We start from the raw sequence: 21,875 nt of genomic DNA on the forward strand, positions 1-21,875 counted from the left end.
GTAAACCAGAGGCAGAATATCAGTAATGACTTTAGAAACATGTTTTGCCTTATCTGAATTTGGAAAATCCAGGATTTCAACACAGTTGTTTATCTCTCTTCCTTAGTGGCCAATATTTATGAGTGTGAACTGTCATTCATTTCATATTTCTTTACAAATATTATAGATGTCATAGTTTAAACAGATATATCAACTAAGTAGGCATTAGACAAAAAAAAAAAAAAAGAAAAAAGAAAAAAGCCCTGAAATATGAGACGAGTAGAGATTTAAAAACCAGAAGATTCTCCAAAGAATGCCTTTTTCTATTACAACATTTGAGTGCACTGCTGATGAGGCGTTAAACTGGTGCTGATATAAAGCCAGTGAACTAGTATTGTTACTTAGGATTTGCAAAAAATGTTTCGAACTATTTAGACCTTAAATTTAGAACATTCTCCTGTATCAGTCTTTTTTTAATATTTATGCCCATCACATTAACAGCTACAAAATTATCAATTTAAACCCAGAAATGGTTATTTCTCCTTCTTTAACATATTTTCCATCAATTCATAGTATAGATTAACCACATGATCACATAATGATATATCAGAAAACAAAAATAAATAGGAAAATATCATAATGCAGATGTCATTCTAAATATTTCTGCAAAAATCTACCTTTTCTCCCTGACCTGTCTTTCTCTACCTAAACCTGCATCTCAGGCCTCTCTTAATGTTCATCTTGGCTATCTTACTTTCAAATTCAGTTGAATGTCACCCAAACTGATCTCATTATCTTTTACTTGTCTTTTTCATTCCTTCATTCTAGTCCCTGTTCCTAACACCAACATTCTCATAAAAGTTCAAGACCATATAGCAATTATTTCAGATGTCCTCTTCTTTATTTGCCCTTCCCGTCACATCTTGCCATGTCTTCTATAAATCTTGGAAAATCAATCTTTTATTTATTTTCTTACCCCTACAGTAAAATAGCTCACTGGCCAGATCTTTCTTTTGTACGTTGGCCTGCAGCAGCAACCCTGTTTCTGTCTTCTAAGATGTTAATGAATCCATTTCTTGAGCTCCATGTTCCTCACTGGTTTGACCTAATATTTTACGTGAATGCTTTTCTCTCATTATGCTGCATCAGTGCTGTTGTAAGCGCTTCATTTCCATATCACTACTCCTGTTTGAATCACGAGACTGAAATGAAAACTCCTTGATATTTTATTTTTGTGTTCTGCAGAAACTGTTAGTAACAATTGTTCACATTTCAACAGATAATTTGACTCTGAAATGAATCCTAGAGTAGTTTTTTGGTTGGTTGTTTTTGGTTTTGTTTTTTTCTTTCCTAGTTAAGATAAATTATTAACTGTAACTGTTGTTATCAAAACAATTTTTTCATTAGAAATTCTTTTGGCAGGGATTATTCAATCAGTTAATGGTAAGTTAATTTCTCTTTGAAATTTGTTTTTCTGGTTTTGGTACTATATAGAGAAAGCGAAACAAAATCTATTCAAAATTTTAATTAAAAGAAGTGATGATAAAATTAGAACTTTGGGATCAGATATTGAGTTTAGGATCATACGTTGACCCTCGGTCAACTTGGGCCCTTAGTGATTTTCTCTTTAGAAGACTTGGGTAAAGACTTCTTGTTGTTGTCATGGAAATTTTTGACTTCAATAAAATAAAAGTATCCTAGGACATAAGTTTTTTACCTGCTATCTTAGGAATAATTCTTTCCCTACTACTATATCATATCAATGGTGAGATAACAAGCAAATATATGCAGATTTTACATTTTATTTTACTTCAATAAACAAGTAAAAGATTTTTGTTAGAGGAAAAAAAAAATATTACTTGGATTTTGATGCTATTCTCTCTGTCTTAGTTCTGTATACTTGCAGCATTATTTTTAAGCTCCTTAGAACAGATACTACTAACAGTATATTAACATATAAGATATTGAGCACTGAAAAATAATTGTTAACACTTGTCTGAAAATGAATCAACCTCAGAGTGAGATATCTTTCCATCAGCATCTGCAACTTTTATGAAAATACATTTACTTGTGCAAAACCCCCAAACCAAAACAAAAAACCCCAAACCAACAGATTAAGTTGCCATTTTTTAAAATGTTTTTCACAGAGATACTTATTTGCATTCTGAGAAGAGGGAACTGGGTGCATGCAATTGCAGTATTTTATTTGGTAACAGTTTAAAATTTAGTTCTTGAAGTCTGGCTTTATAAAAAATGTGTTTCTGCATTTTTGAGGTGGTAAAGCTTTCTTTATTCTAAGTATTATAAGTTGTTGAGGTTTTTTTATATTTCTTGTTTTTGAAGGGCTTTTCTTTCTTTACATATATTAGATATAGAAAACCTAAGTACAATGCATCATGTGAACCAGTTTAAAAAAGAGATCTTAATTTTCTTACAAATAAATTGTGTATTGAAATTTGCAATTAATCATCAATATTAAGAAAAAAAAATCCTTTTCTGTGTGCACTTTTTTTTCCCTACAACTAATACTATTCTAAAGCCCTGGTAATCCTGGGTAGATTTTATTTATTCAGAGAAGTGCTATCTTTGATTTGTGTCTGTTAACACATTAAATAGATGCAATTTTGTTGACTGTCTTCTGTGCATGACAAATTTGCTGAAATAATTAACATTACGTCAATCTCGTTAATTTTGACTCATATAAAAACCTGCAGTTTATCTGTGAAAAGTATGGAATTTGAAAAGGTAAACAATGTGGTAGTTTAATGAAACAAGGGCAGCTCATGTGTAATAAATATGAAAGGCTATTTTTGACAATACCCACCTTTATTCTCAGTGTTACTACGTAAAAAACCAAGGGACTAATAATTACAGATGTTCTTCAAAGAGGACGGGGGATTTAGATGAGGTCAGGGGATTTAGATAAGGACTCCTTTTTTTTTTTCTTTTTTTAGAACCTACTTGATCTCTCACAGCAGGCCTCATAACATCAATTCAATCTTGAGTACAATTCCACAGGTTAGAATATTGTACCTCAGAGCAGAAGATAGGTTGTGAGAGACTAAGTTCAGGATTAAAATGCCTAAATAAATGTTCTGGTGAAAGGTGCCTATTGGAGCACCAGCTACACAGGCTTCCGTTTTAGCCAGTAGAGACCTAGCAAAAGCAATCATGCCACAGCTGAGAGGTAAATTTGACATATCTTCTAAAGCTGTGTACAATGGAGTAACTCAAGTTAGATGCTCCATGATCTCAAGCACATCTGCATAAGGCAGCAGATGTGACAGAGAACATCTATCCTATTCTAGAGCAGCACATTTGAGGACCGGTTGGCTACCCGGTGTATCTCTTATGCAGTAGACATATACAGGAAGACAAAACACTTTTCTAGAACTTTGTCAGCTGAACTGCTCTTGACTCCGCCATCCATTTATTAGACCTTCACTGGCTGTGATGGGAGTTTAAGCTGCTATGGATTAAACAAGTAGCCCACATTTAAGTGCCTGGTGCCATTTGAGGTTCCTTAAAATGTCTAACACACCCACATAGTGCTGGCAGGTGTAAGACCTATGAGAGGCCCTTTCATTGATGGAACAGGAACTAGAAGCACAGGGATACCTTAGAGCATGTCACAAGCTCTAGCCCAATTCAAAAAAGGGGCATCTGCCTTTTGCTGTCAGGTCACACTTAGGTCTTGCTTGAAGCAATTGTGAGGCTATAATCTGTCTTTACAAAATTATATTTGTCCCACACTTGCTACAGTATTCATAGAGTGGCTTTTTTTTTTTTTTTTTCAGTATTACAGCCAGTGAATTACTTTCTGAATGAATTATAGCTATTTTCCAATTATTTGTTTTCTTTATCCTTGTCATCTATCATGTTTGTATTAGGAGCTGGAACAAATAAGCATTAGTATGAGAAACTAAAACGTGAAAACTAGCTACCTGAGAACCCTTATCCATTAAGAAAGAAAAGAATAATTTTGCTAACAGTAGCTTCATAACAAGAGGGGTTTTTTTTTGTGTTCCTAATTTTCCTGTACCTTTAAATAGATCATTTACGCTGTTTGGATAGAGCTATTTTCTTTTGTCTGGTTGTATAATTTGATGAAATTTTTTTTTTATTAGACTAATAGAATAAGATAAATTATCTTACAAATCTTGGTTTATATTAATTTTCTTGTTTCTTAGATAAAACAGCATGGGTTTTGTCCATTTTTACTTGAGGAGTAATGTATCTATTCATTATAAAAATGAAAAAAACACCCAACAAATTGCATGTACTTCAGTTTCACATTCAAACATAGCCTTAATAAGGTTTTTGTTTGGTTGTTTGTTTTTTTTTTTTCCTTTTTTGTGAAAATACATGATTTCTGTTGATGGGACGGTTTATATGATGCATAATTTTACTTATCAACACAAATTGTGTTCACAAATAGTTATTTTAAATTTCTTATGATGAGGATTATTCAGGCTAAGGGAAATATGTAAGAAAGAGGAGAGAATGTAGGTGCTGCTGTTAGAGGTGGCAAAGATGAGTGTTACACAGGTCTTTAATGAATAATAGGAAGGACTGAGTGATCATGTGAATGTAGTGGATAAAGTAACAGGCTTATAAGCTTCTGTCAAGGGAATTTCAGTGGGAGTCTAAGCCACTTCCCTTGTAGTAGAGCTCCAGCCCACTAATGCACCTGGAGTTCTGGTGGGACTCAAACCCACTAGTGTGCCTCTGTTTATGGTGGGACTCAAACTCACACTTTTGCCTTGGAATTCCACTGCTGCCTGAGGAGACAGACATGGACAAAGTGCAGAATTACAAGGATTTTTTATTAAGCAATGCACAGGCACTGCCCCAACCTAAAGCTTGGGGACTGTGATATTGAAGAAGGCAGGGTTTAGACATGTTACAACACAGTTGTGTATACTAGTCAAATCACCTATGTTAAGTGGTAGGCTAACCACTTACCATTGTTTGTGCAAAAAGTGTGTGCTTATCCCATGGAGGATCAGTGTGTTCTTGTCCAGTGCAGGTGGTTAGCGGTGTGGGTTAATCTTGATTGTTCTAAACCTGTCCAGTGCAGGTGGAGTGGTTTTGTGCTGGATTCTGATCAGTTGCTATTCTGAAAACCTTGAGTTAATAGCTAGGCTTGGATCACAATGATTTTCCATTGTCTGAGTCTTTCTTCACAAACCACTGATATTGGTTCTTAACTCTTTGCATGTATATTTTTGAAATGAAGGTGACATGTGTTCAGGATTCCTGCAGAGGAAGGGTTTCAAGGTCTAATAGTAAGGCTGAAGAAAGCTTGTTTTGAAAATGATGGCATTTTAGGTAAAACATAATCTAAATAAATTATATTCCAGGGAAATATTTTAATGTTATGTCCTTAATATGCTGAAGAAATCTCAGCTCAGTATACAAGATATAATAACATACACTAAATTCTGAGCACTCACAAACGACTCATTGGGTTTTAGTTCAAATGAATATTGTTGAGAGGAAGATAAATACTCAGCTCAGCAGAAGCTGTAATGTTTTAATTGTCTTTGAATGGTTTTCACCCCTGGAATCCATAAATCTATCTTGATTTTGGAGTTTCCAAGTCTTTGCTCATTACAGATTTCATTACTGTCCTGGTTTTGTTAAAAACAAGACCAGTTTCTCTTTTAGTGAATTTTCCTTTCAGCTAAGTTCTTTTAAATAAATGCACTTTTCTGAAGTTGGCTACATGTTTTTGTAAACAGAAGCAATGGAATGCAAGGTCACTGATAAAAGCACACATCCCATAAATGAGAAGGGCGTATTTGCAAGGAGAGGCGAACAGAACAGGTGACTAAAACTGACCAACTAAGTATTTCATCCCATCCACATCATACACCCTATAAAAGTGGGAGATCATGAGGGTCTCACTCTCTTCGACTATGGCCGGCATCTGAAGAGGACCCTGCCTGTTGTGCCTGCGATCTGAGTCCCAGTTCAGCTATAGAAAACTTTCACACGTTATATAATAAATACTCCATTCCTTTAATGAGTTTACATGGGATACATTGAACAGTTTTGCATTCAGAAGTGGAGCTTAAATTGTCATTTAATAAATAATGTATAGTACTTACAGAGGAGTCTCAGCTCCTCTGTAAGGACAAAACTCAGGCTACGTTTCTTACAAAATATGTGAGACTTGGTTACATTTTTTTCAAACCTTAGGTCTAAGCTGGCATCTGCAACTCAATCTAAGGTGTCAGATGATGAAAATTTTAACCACACTAAACTTTTTCTTTATATAACATATATTTGGACTCTGATTCTTTGGGGATATAATGTTTTGAGGTGTAACATTCCATAAACCGTGCAGTGTTATGGCAGGTCTGCCATTATGGTATGGTTTTTGCCTGAACCAGCAACTCTTGTGAATATAGATAGGTGGTACCTGATTTTTGCTGTAGCTTCTTTTATGTTATTTTCTAGTATTTTGGCATTTTACTTTATTTTTCCTACTCTCTTTAAAAAATAATAGAAAAAGAAGACACAATTATCTTTTTTCTGTACTCTCTGTATATGTTTAAAATACTACTGTTTGTATTTCAGTTTTCTTATCCTCATTTGCTTGAATTTTCTGCTGTCTTGTATTTTGTTTATAGTTTCTCTCCTGATTTATCTGTTTAGCCATTTGAAGGCCATCTGTTCTGAGTGCATTTTTATTTCTTGGTACACTTTTTTTTACCTTGCAGATTAAGCATTACTGTTCTATGCTGAACCATTCTTCTCTGAATTTCCAGTAATCATTATCAGTTACGCTTGTTATGTTGGCAGTTTTCCAGCACAACTGTGTCTTTAAACAAAGCTACTAATTCACATTATTTAATATTTAAAAATAATATTGCAACTCCTTCCAGTTATTCTGTGTCACAAAATAGTATCCATGATTCTTTAACTGCTAAGTGCCTGTAATGTATTTTTTGTGTGTATGTTTACTGTTTTAAATATTCATAATATCTTCCAGTTATTATTGTTTGCATACTTTTTTTCCTCATTAAAGTAGCATTTCATTCCTGTGTTAAATTTGTCCTGGGGTCTATAGGATAATTTATGATAATTTGTAGTATGCCAGAAAATATCACTTGTGGTTTTTGTGCCTTTCAGTATAATTGCTAATTCATTTATCCATAACTTCAACTGCTTTGACCTTTTATTTCCAATGTCATTTGTCCCAAGTTGAATAAGCAGCAGCAGGTATCTCCCTGACAAGGAACTAACCATGTCTCTTTTGTTGCTTGAGTTTCTGTTTTTCACTTCAAACAAACTGAATATATAGACTTACAGAATGTCTCTACAAAATCTTATGTTGAATGTCTAAATTTATCGATGTAATACACTCAAATATTCCATACTATGCATCTACTATTTTTTTTCATTGTTGGTTTTTGGTTTGGGTTTGCTTTAAGATGAATGATCAAAGAGATAATCTTCTACATGACTAGAATTACCAGCAACTACAAGTTTACTACTATTTCAAACCAACAGCCAAACATTGGACCCTATATTCACAAGATGATACTTAATTTGCATGTCTACTTAGTCATTCTCTAATAAAAACTGTATATGACAGTCCTGTGGAAAAAAGTACAAACAGACCCTAACTCAGAGTAAATGTTATGCAGAAAATAAACTGCAAATAAGAGTACAGCAGGCAGTATCGCAGAAAGCCATGAATGTCCCAATGTGAGGGACATTTAAATAATCCCTGAATAATCTAAAATGTCAAAGAAATCATAAGCCAGAAGCTTAAGTCAAATGTGCAAAAGATATATGTTAATTCAGTGAGAAGCATAGCAGAAGTGTGTATATGAATTCCCTATTAAATTGCAGCAAGGGGTGTGTTACTGTTTTCAAGTGCAGGACAGACTGAAGATATAGTTTTCAAGAAAAGCAAAGTTGAGAATGAGCAATTATTTTCCAAAAAGCAAGGAACTTCCACACAGTCTGCGTTTAGTAAAGCAAGGCCCAGCAATATTTCTATTACAGTAAGCTATAGAGAATAATAATACATACATGTTTTCTTAGCAGTCGTAAATGCTATTAATTACATGATCTTTTGAGTTGATCATGTCCCGTGTTTCCCAAAGAAACTGGATGAAAAATTTTAAGTACATTCTTAAGTTATTTGACACCAGAAGTGGTAGGAGACTTTCACAGTAGGGTCTTCTCAATAAGTGCTCTGAGATCTGCAGAATTTTTCTGGTGATCTGTACTCAGGGGGCTGTTTATCTGAAATTTCTTGAGATGAAGGGTAAGTGAATATTGCCTTCCTGTTCATTTAACTACAGTATGCCTAAGTAATGTGTTTTATAATTAGAGTGTTATGGTTTTCTAATTTTGATATTCACAATTTTAACCACTACTAATTAACTTTTTTCTTTAATATCCCTTTTCTTTTGCTATGTGAAAATAAACTTTCTTCTTTTTTTCATTTCTGTTTTTTCTCGTTTTCATTCTGTCAGTCCTACTGAATCCAATCAGTGAATTGCCAAAGAATAGAAATTGGGTTTTGGAACAAAAGCCATACTCCCTCTTTTAACATTCTGCTAGATAACTCAGAATTTTATTTAAAGTATAGACAAAACTCAGGAGGCACACTAATTACTTCAGTAGCGCGGATCCCTCATGATAAATAGCATGTTTTGCTGTGTGAAACTCTTAGTTTGTAATTTCTGTTCCTTACCTTGACCATTTTCCTATCCACCCACATTCATAAATATAACGTTTGCCCTCTTGCCCACCTCCCCTATTTTTTTTTTTTTTTCTTTTCTTTTTCAAGTGTGGCCAATCACAAGTTCCCAAGTTTCTGGAAAGGATGAGGAATAATTTAAAATGTTCCTTGAGAAGTTAATGGCAAAAGAATACCAGCACTGGAACAAATTAAGTGTTAATTAAGGACCAAATATTTTAGAGACTGGGTGAAAGAATTAGTGTGTAAGCATTAACACAGAACATGTTTTAAGTTTAACCAGTATAATCCCCATTTTAATTATTAGCTATTTGGACATGCCCGGCTAATGCAATTGGTTATATAAAATGATTACGTTTCAATGACATAAAAATATGGTATAGTGAATAATTAGAATTCATTTTCACTGCAATGTCAGTGAAGTGAATCATAGCTCATCAAGGTAGTGGCATGAAGTTTTTCAAATGAGACTCCAAATGATAACTCTTTAGGTCAAGTATCATCTATGCTTACAGCAATGATTAGGAACTGGTTGGATCCAGGGCTAGGACTGTATTCATAAACGTGGTACATTTTTCATATCTTCATACAGTTATCTGATCTTTACAATCACTTTTGTTGCTATAGTAATAGTGAAGAATGGTAGAAAATAACACAGGGATTATTGTTTCTGTGCATATGTCTGCTGAAGTGAAATATATGTGAAAATTAGAGTTCTGTAATAGGAGAGTTAATTTTCATTAGGACTTATCCATTTTATTAGGCAAATTCATGTGTCTATATCTTTATTCTGTATCTTCTGGTTCAGAAAAGGTTGGTCATCGGGGTTGCCCCATGTAATAGAAATTAAATTACCTGGAGAAAATTGATGAAAGAACTTCATCCGAATACATTCTTTTTCCCAAAGACGTGATTTGCAATTCTGGTTTTCATGTCAAATCTTCAGCAGGTTATTTTTGCAGCTTATCATGAACCTGTTCATTCAATCTGCTTCTACAATATCTACACTTCAGTGTACAGTACTTGATCACTGCAAAGATCAAAAAAAGTTCAGTTATACAGGGAAGGATGATCGGCACCAATTTTCCCAATCTTCTAGTCCTCCTGTCTGCCTACTCAGATCTCATTTTGACCACGTTCCTCCCAGAAGTAATGATTAAGGAGTTTGATTGCATGCTTAGTAGATCAGGAATTAATAAATTTTACTCATAATTTTGAACATGACACACTCTGAACCCATTTGTAAAAAATGTTGCTACTTCTGCTTAGATCTTCTTAATTTGGAAATGGTATCAGAAGGATTTTGAAAGACTTGCAGGGGACCTGTATAAATCAACCAGAGATGTATTCCTGAAGCACAATTAACGCAACCAAATGAATTCTTAATATCATTACTGCTACTAAAAAAAGAAAAATAAAAAGTTTCAAAAGCTCTGTGCTACAGTTTGTCCTTTGCTCATCGTGAAAGATATGGAGGAGGGACTGTGGAATTCTGGAGGATGTCGAATTTTACCAAACAACATTTTATTAAAACAGTTTCAGGATATGGTGGCAGAAGATGTGTCCCTGGGAATTATGTCCAAAATATAACCTCACCCATATGGTTTGGGGAACTGAGAGGTGTTAATTCTGATCTGTTATTCTTCTAGCATCAAAGATAATTCATTTGTTTAAGAAAATTATAAAAAAAGTTAGGCATTCGGGTTAAAAAAGAAAAAAGAAACTGACGGTGCAGCCTTAAGTCCGAAATACAGCAAATGAGTATTGGGAAGAAAATCATGTTACTTTGTCACAATGGCTTGAATTTGGTGTGCACAATCAAGTTTTACTCTGCTATTTCCTGATCTCTGAAGGTCTGATAAGCAGTAATGTGTGGTAACTTTGAAAGATGGGTAACTTCTTTTCCTGAGAATGTATATTAGTGTGAAAAAAATATACATACACACACGCATACCAATAACTGTATATAGGTGCTGGTAAAGAATGAATACATATTTCTGTGTGGATGTGTGGGGCACAGTACTCATAAAGTACCCATAGAAACTGTGAAACACAATAGATACTTCTTAGATTTTTTTACTCAGGATATTGGATAAATAAGTGACATACTGATACAATGTTTTAGATATAGAAACAATGTAATTTAAAACAAACAAACAAAAAACAGTTAAATTTTTTGTTTAAGGTTGTAATGTCAAGTTTAAAGAAATGGGAAGTATTATACCTGAAGAAAATTTGGTTTTTGTTTGGTTTTTTTTCTTCTTCTTGTTTTGCTTTAGAAGTATATACAATAATCTGTTATTGGAAGTAAAATGTTTATAGTATGGAAAATAGGTTGTTAACTAGAATGCCATTCTGTGTCTGAGACAATATGGATTTATCCTGAAAAACAGAAGACTTACATAGATGAATTTTGTTAGCTTTTTTTGTTCCGCGAATTGATACTGTAGAGAATGCTACACTTATTCTAGAATAAGTGTCTTGTCAGAAATGTATCAAAGTCTATATACAAATCCTCAAGTGATTCTTCAAATGCATGGTAACTGATTGTCTTTTTTGGTTTTTAAACTTAGTTTGCCTGCATAGAAAAATAATGGAGCTTTTTCAAAATGTCGTGTGCAGCATTCTGCCCTGTCACTCCATGTCTTATGATTTTCAAATTAGTTTGAAAATGATCCTTCTGTCCCCCAAAAGAGTTATATCCTGTAATATATCATAATTCCAAAATGTAAAAGCAAAAGTAGTGTAAGATCTATACTTATATTACTGTTACAGTATAGTAATAAAGAAAAAAGCATCAGTTAGGAAAAGCCCAGCCAGTGCTATAGTACCAACCGTATTTTATGAGTCTGAGAAGTAGCACATTTCAATTCTTGACTTAATAGTCCTGTATGTAACTTGATATAATGTTATCTCTAGAATTTTTATTGAATTATTGGCTATATTTAAATGTTTAAATTTATCGATTTGATACATCTTTAAGAAAATTGTTCTGTAGTGTAACCATCTGATAAGAATATTTTACCTTTTAATTCCACACTGTAAATCAGAAATACAGACATAAGAGAAATGAGATAGATACCATATTTTACTATATAAATTCTTGTAATATTTGATCAATTTCTGGTTGTCTTTTTAATTTTAAAAAATATTTAATCTGTTTATTTAACTACTTGTAGCTTAACAGGAAACCATTAATATTACAAAAAGTTTCAGGAGACTATATGCCAAACCCATTTTCACTAGTTGCAAATGTTTTTCTCTGTCTGCATTCAGAATAGAAATAAAATTTCAGTTTTGTTACAGAGGTCTGTGTAGAGAATTGGAAAGAGAAATCCTTTACACTAGAGAATCAAAGAACTGAGGTTGAAATTGACCCTAGAGATCACCTAGTCCAAATCCCTGCTAAAAGAATAGCCAACTAAAGCAGGTCATCCAGGGCTCTGTCTCATCAAGTTTTGACCATCCCTAGAGATGGAGACTCCACAACTTCTCTGTACAACTTGCTCTGCTTTACCATTCCGACAATAAAAAAGTGGGTGTTTTATGTTTAAATGGAATTTCCTGCTTTTCAGTTTGTGCCCATTACCTCTTCTTTCACTGGATACCACTGAGAAGGTTCTGGGTCTGTCTTCTTTACTTTCCCTCCCTTCTTCAGTTACTGTATTCATTCATCAGATACAGCTGAGCCTTCTCTTCTCCAGGCTAAAAAGTCCCAGCTTTCTCAAGTCTTTCCTCATATGGCAGGTACTCCAATCTCTTTATCATCTCTGTAACCCTTGCTGGATTCATTCCAGTATGTCCCTGTTTCTCTTGTGCCAGGGAGTCCAGACCTGGAGCCATCACTCCAGATTTGTCTCATCAGTGCTAAGCAGAGGTCAAGGATCATCTCCCTCAACCTGCTAGATATAATTCTGCCTAATGTAGCCCAACTGGTCGCCATCCTTACAGTGTTAGTACTGGTGCCTGGGTTTATGCTTCCCAGCTACAGCATTTGGCATTTTCCTTATTTGAACTTCATGATGTTCTAGTCTGCCTGTCTCTTCTGCCTGTTGAGGTCCTTCTAAATAACAGCATAACATCCTGGTCTGTCAGCCACACCTCCAAGTTTTGTATAATGTTCATACTTGCTGAAAGTGCACTCTGTCCCCTCATCCAGCTCATGAATGAATACGTTAAACAGTATTAGTGCTCCTAGTGACCCCTGGAGTACACCACTAGTGATCGATCTCCAGCTGGACTTCATGTCACTAATCACAACCCTTTCAGTCCCAACAGCTAAGGCAGTTTTCATTTAACCTCATCATCCATTTATGTAGTCTGTACTTCATCAGTTTGTCTCTGAGGCTATTATGGAAGACAGTATGGAGAACCTTGCTAAAGTAAAGATAAACAAAATTCAGTGCTCTCTACTTATTCACCAAAGCCAGTGATTTCATTGTTGGAAGTTAACAGGTTGGGCAGAAAAGAATACTCCTTTATAAATCTATGCTGATAATGTTACATTATCTTCTTGTCCTTAGTGTGAGTCTCAGGATTTGCTCCATCACTTTCCCAGAAACTGATTTGATGCTGAATGGTCTGTATTGAAGACAGAAGTGACATTTGTTTTCTTTCACTCCTCAGAAACCTCCACTGATCTCCACAACATTTGAAAGATAATTGAGATTGGCTGACAGTAGCCCTCAGCACTCATGGGAGCATCCCATCAGGTCCAATGGACTTGTGTATGTAGAGTTCGTTTACATGTTCCTTCACTTGATCCTCCTCCACTGAGGGTTAGGTCTTCCTTTCTGCAGACTTGTTCCATAGTTTCAGAGACCTGGGATTTCTGAAGACCAGTTTTCTTACCAGTAAATATTGTGGTGAAGCATGCGTTGAGTACCTCAGTCTTCTCCATGTCCTTTGTCACCTGGTTCCCTGCCCTTTTCAGCAGCAGTTCCATATTTTCTCTAGTCTTCCTTTTGTTGCTTATGTAATTGTTAGCCCTTCTTTCCTGTGATGTTCCTCAGCAGATTTGACTCCAGATGGGCTCTGGTCATCCTAACCCTGTCTCTGCATGCCTGGACAGAGTTGCTATGTTCCCCCTGAGTCACCTGTTCCTGCTTCCACCTCTGATATTCTTTCTTATGTCTAAGTTTCGTAAGGAGCATCTTGTTCATGCAGGCCTCCTGCCATCTGTTCTTTACTGCCTGAGTGTGGAGAGAGATGATTTTTGAGCTTGGATGAGATCATCCTCACACTTGAAAATCAACCAGCTCTCTAGATCCACTTTTCAGGATTGTCTCCCATGGGATTCCTCCAAGCAGGTCCCTGAAAAGGCCAAGGTCTGTTCTCATGAAGTCCAGGATTATAATCCTGCATTTTTCCATGTTGCCTCTCTTCAGGATCCTGAACTTCACTATCTCTTGTTCACGGCAGGCAAGACTGCTGCCAGTCTTCATGTCCTGGACCCTTGTCAGCTACTTCATCACTTGTGTCTGGAAATTATCATCACTACACTCTAGCAACCTCCTGGATGGCTTGTGCCCTGCTGTGTTTTCCTTCTAACAGATATCGGGGTAGTAAAGTCCCCAATAAGGACAAGGACCTGGGAATATAAGGGTTCTTCTAGCTGTCTGAAGAACTTGTTCACAGTAATACATTGCATTGAGAGCTTTGTAGCTCTGGCAGCAATAACACCACAGCCTGTCAGGAGAAGATGTATGATACTGTTCATTACACAAAATAAAAGGCACCATGGCATGGGGGGAGGGAGGAGCCTCTCCACAGATAGGATCTGCACAGCGTGCCAGGGGAAGATCTATCTATGATGTGTCCAGGGCTGCACATAAACAGATTTCCCTGCATCAGAAGGGATGTGAAATTTATTTGACATCTATATTACTCTTTTTATTATTAATATATCTTATTAAAACAGATAACCTATTAAGCCATTTGTTGTCAGGCCTTTCTTATTGAGATCCAAAAAGAACCCTGCATCATCCCTTTCTGTGTCTCACCTCAAACACACCTCCCTCTGTGCAGACATGCATGGCCTGCAATCCCCTCAATTTAATGCATGAATTTCAGGTAAAGTGTCATGGATCACAGTGTAAGAATAAATGCAAAATCTATTTTTGAAAATAAACATCCATAATCCATAATTTTCTGTGAGCTATTGCTCCATTTTCAAAATGTGTGAAGAAACATGTCCAAAAATTAATGTGGCAGTTTTTCTGGGTTATATTTTATAGAGTTAATTTTCACATAGAAAATAACAATATCTGCAAATACCAACTTAATATACATGCTATGGCCCATGCACTACTCAGCATCTCTATGCAGATTTCTTATTGAAGTAATTTGTAGCTGCATGCATAGAATGAATTCAGTGTAATTTTAAAACTTGTCTTCTTAGAGGGTACATACCAAATTTCAGCCCTATGCAACTGAAAAAAGTGTCCTCCCTTTTTTCTTTAAATTTTTCTCTATGTAAAATAGTCAGTTGGCAAGCTTCTGGGAAGTAAAATGTAAATGAAGAAACAAAGGAGGAGGATTTTAGCATGCCTTAGGTCCTTTTATAACAGAAATAAACCGTGTGTACCATGAGTTGTTCATTGGTGAGTGAACATCCTACAGCTGCACATGACAGCAAGACAGAGAAAACTTTACAAGGCTGTGAAGAGAGTATTTGCAGTCCTCATGAGGCACAAAATGAGGGGAAGGTCTAGCAATCCCTGCTCACTGACTTCTGCAGTAACGTCGCAAGTAAGATTCTCTGTAAGATGGAGGGTCAAGATGGAAGATCATGTACTACTGAGAATGTTCTGTTAAAAGTAATGTTCGAAATATCCAAAGCACTTTGAGAAAGCAGGGTAGGAATAACTGTCAGTGGTTCACTTGACTTTGAAAAGTGTCCTGTAGAGCGTAGTCAATTCTGTTTCTTCCTCCCTCTTGTCCTGGATGTTCTCTTACTTGCTGGACAACCTCTCTTTGAAAAACTGTCAAGATGGATACAAAATGAGTGCCATTCTCCAGCTTATCATGCCACATCTTTACATGGTGGAGTGAATGCAGGATTGTGATTTCCTGACTCTTGACATAATTATAGTAAGAATTTATTGTGAGGAGTATTTTTGTCCAGTTTCTACCATTGGTGTTATGGTCTGCAGTGTTCTCTATCAGATGGCATGGCTACTGTTTGTGTTGCTGTACAACTCTTCCATTTCGCTTGGGACTGTGCCTTGTGTTGGAATGTTTTTGTCAGACTTACATGTTTCTAATAGGTGTTGTAACCTTTAGTTGGTGCAGAATTTTCTCTGCAGCAACCAGATTATTCCCACCAGTCCTTGGATACTGTCATAAAAAGACGTTCATCTCAAGTACTCTAAGGTTAAGAATAAGTGCTATTTAAGATTATGCTTTCGAATTTTTTTTTTTAAATAGAATTATACATAAATTCAGTCTAAAATATGGAATCATACATCATTGTCAAGTGAGACCAATATTCTTTGTTATGGAACTTATTAGAAAGCCATTTTAGGATGTACTCATTTGTAAATGTTGATAAAAGCAGATCAATAAAATTCTAATTTTGCATCGTACATCTCCAGTTCTTCCTGAGAAATTAACTCAAGAGAATTCTCTTGCTTGTATTTCTTCATTGTAGAAGAGTGGAGGAGACCCTGGTACTGCAGTTGTAGAAACTTGTTCCTTTATTTCTCTTATTTTCAGGTAGAGCCATTTCAGAAAAAAAAAAAAAACCAACACACAAAAAACCAAACAAAAACCACAACAAAACAAAAAAGCAAACAAACAAAAACCAAACAGCCAAAACCAAACCAAACCGAAACAACAAACAATTATAAAGAGAATTGAATATTTTGGAGATAAAGTATCTAATAAGCAAAAGTAGTCACATATGTCAATATGACATTTTTATGCCAGTCATTCTAGCAGCTTTTCGTTTCCTTGGTCAGTAAAGACTATGGATCTTATTTTTGTTGAGATGCTTGATTTTTGTTCTTATGGTGATTTAATAGTTCAAGAATACTGAGACAGTTACTGAAGCTCTGAAGAAAATCTTGAGATGTCAAGATATGGACTTATATTTTGGATCTGTGCCTCCCAGGTTGGGATATCTGATTGTCCTGTTCACTCATATAGACATGCATTATTTCTTGTTTGATTATTTTTCTAATTTCATCCGCAATTTCCCCAGAGCTCTGCTCCACTGGATGTAGTTACAACATACATTCATTTGTACATTTTATTTTCATCTAATGATCAAGGGTTGGATTTCCTATAGTATTTGTTAAAAGAAATTATTTAATATTCATTAAGGCTCTGTTAATGTTTTAAGGCCAAAATTCAGAACTGTCAACAGCCTTCCAAAAGATCTATTTTCTCTATCTTTGGGCATCTGCATCTTCTGATAGTCTCTAGTGAGTTGACTTCAGAATCTTAGGTTAAGGACTGCTAGTTGGCTCTAAAACTTGTAGCTTAACATAGTATGTTTCTCAAACTTCTACATGTTGACCTATAACTTTTAAATCAAGTTAGTTTTAGTGTCTTACTTTACTGTTTTCTTTCTGCATCAGCTGAAGTATCATCAATAATATGCAATCTGTAAAAACTCAGCTGCTGTGGAATAAAGCCTTGTTGGTGTGATGAATACCTATGTTTTGAATACCAGTGGAAATGAAATGTGTGTCATGTTTTTGACCAATAAACCCTTACTAAATTTAATGAACAGTGCCAACAGAGTTTCGCATTGCAGCATAGAAGTACTTTACTAGAATAGATCTAATTATGTGATAAGTGCTTATAATAACAATGTATTACAGTAAAACTTTGAGGAAGGTGAAATGCTATAACATTGTATGGGATTTTGAGTGTATATACAATACCATCTGATCAAAATAAAATATACAAATATATGAATTTATATGTTTTTTTATTTGGAGCAAAATCTCTGCATCTTCATTTAGAACAGGCATTCTGAAAATAGGGTTGTTTGCAGCTATGTTACTTGAATAACAGTATTTCATACTAGCTATACAATTTCTGCATTACATACCTGTATTTATGTATAGTTTACAAGGAATTCTTAATTTACAGCTTGTCAAGTCTTGTACTGTATAACTTCTTACTCTGAACTTCTCTCTTTCATGTGTGCACATGTGCATACACTCATACACATGCACACATGCACAGTAATCTTTCAATAGCTATTGACAGAGATTAAAAAGTAGATGCTGTAGATTTCTTGTCACTATGATTTCCGTTGTTTCGAATAAAAAAATACTACAGACCATTTACAAACCTCATATGAATCATTGCCATAGTAACAAAAATTAAACTTGTAAATTGACAAAATACATTCTACTATACGATTTAATTTTAAATGCTGCAATTAAGTAACAGTTACCTACAAATTTCATAGTGATTTATGTTTATACATATCTCAAGGCTGGATGTCAAGAAGATGGGACCAGACTCCTTTCAGTGGTGCCCAACGATAGGATAAGGGGAAATAGGCACAGAGTGAAGCATAGGAGGTTCTATCTGAATATGAATATTACTTGGAGGGTGACAGAGCACTGGAACAGGCTGCCCAGAGAGGTTGTTGAGTCTCCTTCTCTGGAGACATTAAAAACTCACCTGGATGCATTTCTGTGCAATCTACTCTAGGTGTACCTGCTTTAGCAGGTGGGTTGGTCTAGGTGATCTCCAGAGGTCCCTTCCAACCCTAACCATTCTTTGATTCTGTGAAAGTGGAAAAGAAATTTAAACTTTTCCACAAGATAGCTGAAGTTTCTTGGGAAATCTCCAGGCAACTCACCGCTCCAGCTACAAGCCTGTTTTCTGTGGAAAGATCTTAAGTGTTAGTCTGTTCAGGAGACAGTTTTAAATTTCTGAGTGCTGTTCAGCGACAGAAATTTCCCTCTGGGAACTGGCACACAGCAATGGCAAAATGGTGTGACCTCTTTGATCTAACTGGCAACTAATCTTGAGCTTTCTGTAGATTTTCTAATTTTAGTCGATGGGCAGAGAAATGAATGATGTAACTACGGCACTGATGGGCTACCCAGCATCCAGATGAAGGTGACATACATATGGCTGGACCAATTTGGAGTCTGGGTCCTTCTAGCTGAGTGCCTGCTCTCTGTTGATCGAAACTTTGGGAGGGACAGAGGGAAAGAAAAAGCCTACAGTGAAATACCCCTTGAGATATTCTCCCAGCTGACAACAATCTCTGCCTCAGGGACATATCTGAGACATTTTTATAAATGTCACCAACAGCCCTTGATGGACTTTTCTGTCATGAAGGCACCTAATTGCTATTCTAACCCCTATAGACTTTTGGCAGATGCAATATCTCATAGTGATGACTTCCAGCATTTGTGTATGCGTTAAGTGAAGAATTACATCACTTTGTTCATTTTGATAATTGGCTTTGATGTCATTTAGTTCTTGTATTATAAGGTGCAGTGAACAATCATCCACTATCTGTATTCTGTGATTTCTGCAAACTAGCGAGGACAGTTGTACTTTGTTAGAACTTAATCCCTGTAGCAACCTTTCAGGTGTAGCACTTCCCATTTTAAAATGTTCTTCATTTTATACCAATATTTTTATGCTAAGATAAGCAAAATTGCTTCCTGGCCCTTTCCCTACACTTGTACAAGCATATTCACATCTGCTTCACAAATATATTGACTTCTAAAGCACACAGTGAAGGAGTGACAAAGAGAAGACATAGGCACATGTACATTTAAAAAGAAATTCAAATGATGTGATAATGGATGTTCATGTTTTCTGCAAGATGCAATATTTTTCTTTGCCTCTATTTCTGTAATAGTGCTTTTAATTTTCTCTGAATGCTATTATGTCAGTTTAGAAAACAGGAGGTAGAATAAATCTCTTTCCTTACTTACAGGGAGAAGAAAGTTTTAAATTTCAAATAACCTAGTAGAAGTATAAACCTCCTCCATGTAAAGTTTGTGTTTTGCCTCATCTGATTGTCTGCTTCTACTTGTTTCTTCTGACTTTTGGCCTGTTTCTCTTTTTGTATTTCTGTTAACAGAAAGCTGACCTTGCAGTTGCACCATTGGCGATTACCTATGTTCGAGAGAAGGTCATCGACTTTTCCAAGCCCTTTATGACTCTTGGAATAAGTATTTTGTACCGAAAGCCCAATGGTACAAACCCGGGCGTCTTCTCCTTCCTGAATCCTCTCTCCCCTGATATCTGGATGTATATTCTGCTGGCTTACTTGGGTGTCAGTTGTGTGCTCTTTGTCATAGCCAGGTAACATGTCAACTTTTGTGATTTTTTTGGCAATTGTTATAATCTTTTTCTTACTAATAATTGTCAAAAGTCACAAAAATTTTCTTCCTTTTGTACTCTTATATTTTAACTTCATGATGTACAGAAGAATAATCAATGAGGGTTCTCACTATTAATTTTCTCCACTGCCATACTTAGTCTCCAGTTTGTTATGTCACTAAGTCCTGAATATGCTAACTAGCTTTCTCCATTTATTCACAAATTGAGAGACCCTAGGAAGTTTGAGAAATGTCTTCCCAATTGTGCTGTTCAGAAAGACAGGGGTTGACATATTTTACTTTGTTAGCCTAATTTCATTTGCTGCTATGGTGCTTAATCTCAAATTGAGTACTTAGCTGCCCATGTTAATCCTAGATATCCAAATTGGGCCTCTACCTGTTATAAATGAAGTTATTTTATGTAGATTAGTATTTTAGAAGTAGGATAAAAATATTTAGTTTTTAATTGTGTGCTAGGTAAAATCCCTGATTTGCATCACATAATTTAAGGTCCCAAACTTGAATATATTTGGAGGCATATTTAGTTGAGCTTTCAGAGTTAAATAACTCAATACAAAAATTGTTAAATTATAAATTCATTTGACATATAGGGCTCACTTTTTAATCTGTTTTCTTCAACACAGACAAGCAGGAAAACATCTTTTGTAAAAAATTCCCATTATCTTTACCTTTTCCTTGTAAGGTAATTAGGACTGGCTCCAGGTGCTCACAGAAATCTAGTCTTACATGTTGCAACATTGACTTTTGCTGTGACAGCAAAAAAAATTCAGAACAGTGAATCACTAATTACTAGGGATATAAATTTAATCTCTTTTGGAGATTCTTGCTCATAGTCACTTTAAAATATTTTTTTAATCAAATACATGTAGACTATATGTCTTTTATCCTTTTAATAAGATATTATTTTTGTCTGTAGCCATGATTTTTAGAAGCATATGTTTGACTTGATAATGCAATCTCACTTCAGCCCCAAGATTTTTATTATTTCATTCTTTGGTACAGAGTAGAATCTTCATATTTTTATTTTCCTGTTGTTCTGTAGTTGATATCAGCATTCTCCATCTTTCTTTGATAATATCAGCTTCATTTTGGAGAAGTTGTATCCTTCCTCTACTAAGGAGAGATGTAGCATTTCTAGAAAATGCTTTAAAATTAATTTGGCAAGATCACCTGTACATAAAGTACACAAAGTATTGAAGTAATATAGATAACATTGAAACATATTCTGTAATGAATAACTTCACTTGTGTGCCTTCTAGAAAAGTCTGCTTTAAAGAGCCAGACTTATGTTGAAAGTTTCTTGAGCAGATTTTAGTGGACTACATAACCAGAGAGTAAACTAATTTCTGAACTGTTCCTGTGATATAGGTACTTTTGAAAGCACATTTGAGCATAAATCACAAATGTTCATTTGTGAAACACTTAAAGTAAAATATTTATGTGTATGTCCAAAAGTTTTAATCCTATTGTTATCACAGGAGGAGATTTTCAGCATGATGCACAGTTCTTTTGACAGAGAGTTCCCAATAATTTTAGTAGGAGTTGTACGGCTGAGTTATTACTTATGCTTTGAAAATGTTGTATCATATTTTGCAGGAAAGATACATTTTCTGAAAGCCTTTTTTTTTTTTTTTTAATTAAGCTATTCAGTCACTTGGTCTCACTAGCAGAACTGGAAAGAATGTTTATTTTTAAACAGAAGTGCCACGTGTTAGATTAGTATTGCTAAACTTTTTTTCACTTGTCTGTTTTTGTGACCAGCATCATTATTAATTCATATTAATATTAATATTAATTCATTATTATCTTCATTGTAAAGCAATATGAAATGTATTTTA

The 21,875-nt window shown here is 35.1% G+C and overlaps 1 protein-coding gene across 1 annotated transcript in view; it reads left to right on the forward strand.

The window, feature by feature from the left end:
• Window positions 1-21,875, forward strand: part of GRIK2 (glutamate ionotropic receptor kainate type subunit 2) — a 376,312-nt gene that overhangs the window by 218,064 nt on the left and 136,373 nt on the right. Inside the window, exon 11 of the mRNA XM_065632877.1 lies at window positions 19,776-19,999. Within this exon, the coding sequence (XP_065488949.1) occupies window positions 19,776-19,999 (224 nt within the window). The remainder of the gene's footprint in view (window positions 1-19,775; window positions 20,000-21,875) is intronic.

This window comes from Caloenas nicobarica, chromosome 3, assembly GCF_036013445.1.
Source record: "Caloenas nicobarica isolate bCalNic1 chromosome 3, bCalNic1.hap1, whole genome shotgun sequence".
Classification (NCBI taxonomy): domain Eukaryota; kingdom Metazoa; phylum Chordata; class Aves; order Columbiformes; family Columbidae; genus Caloenas; species Caloenas nicobarica.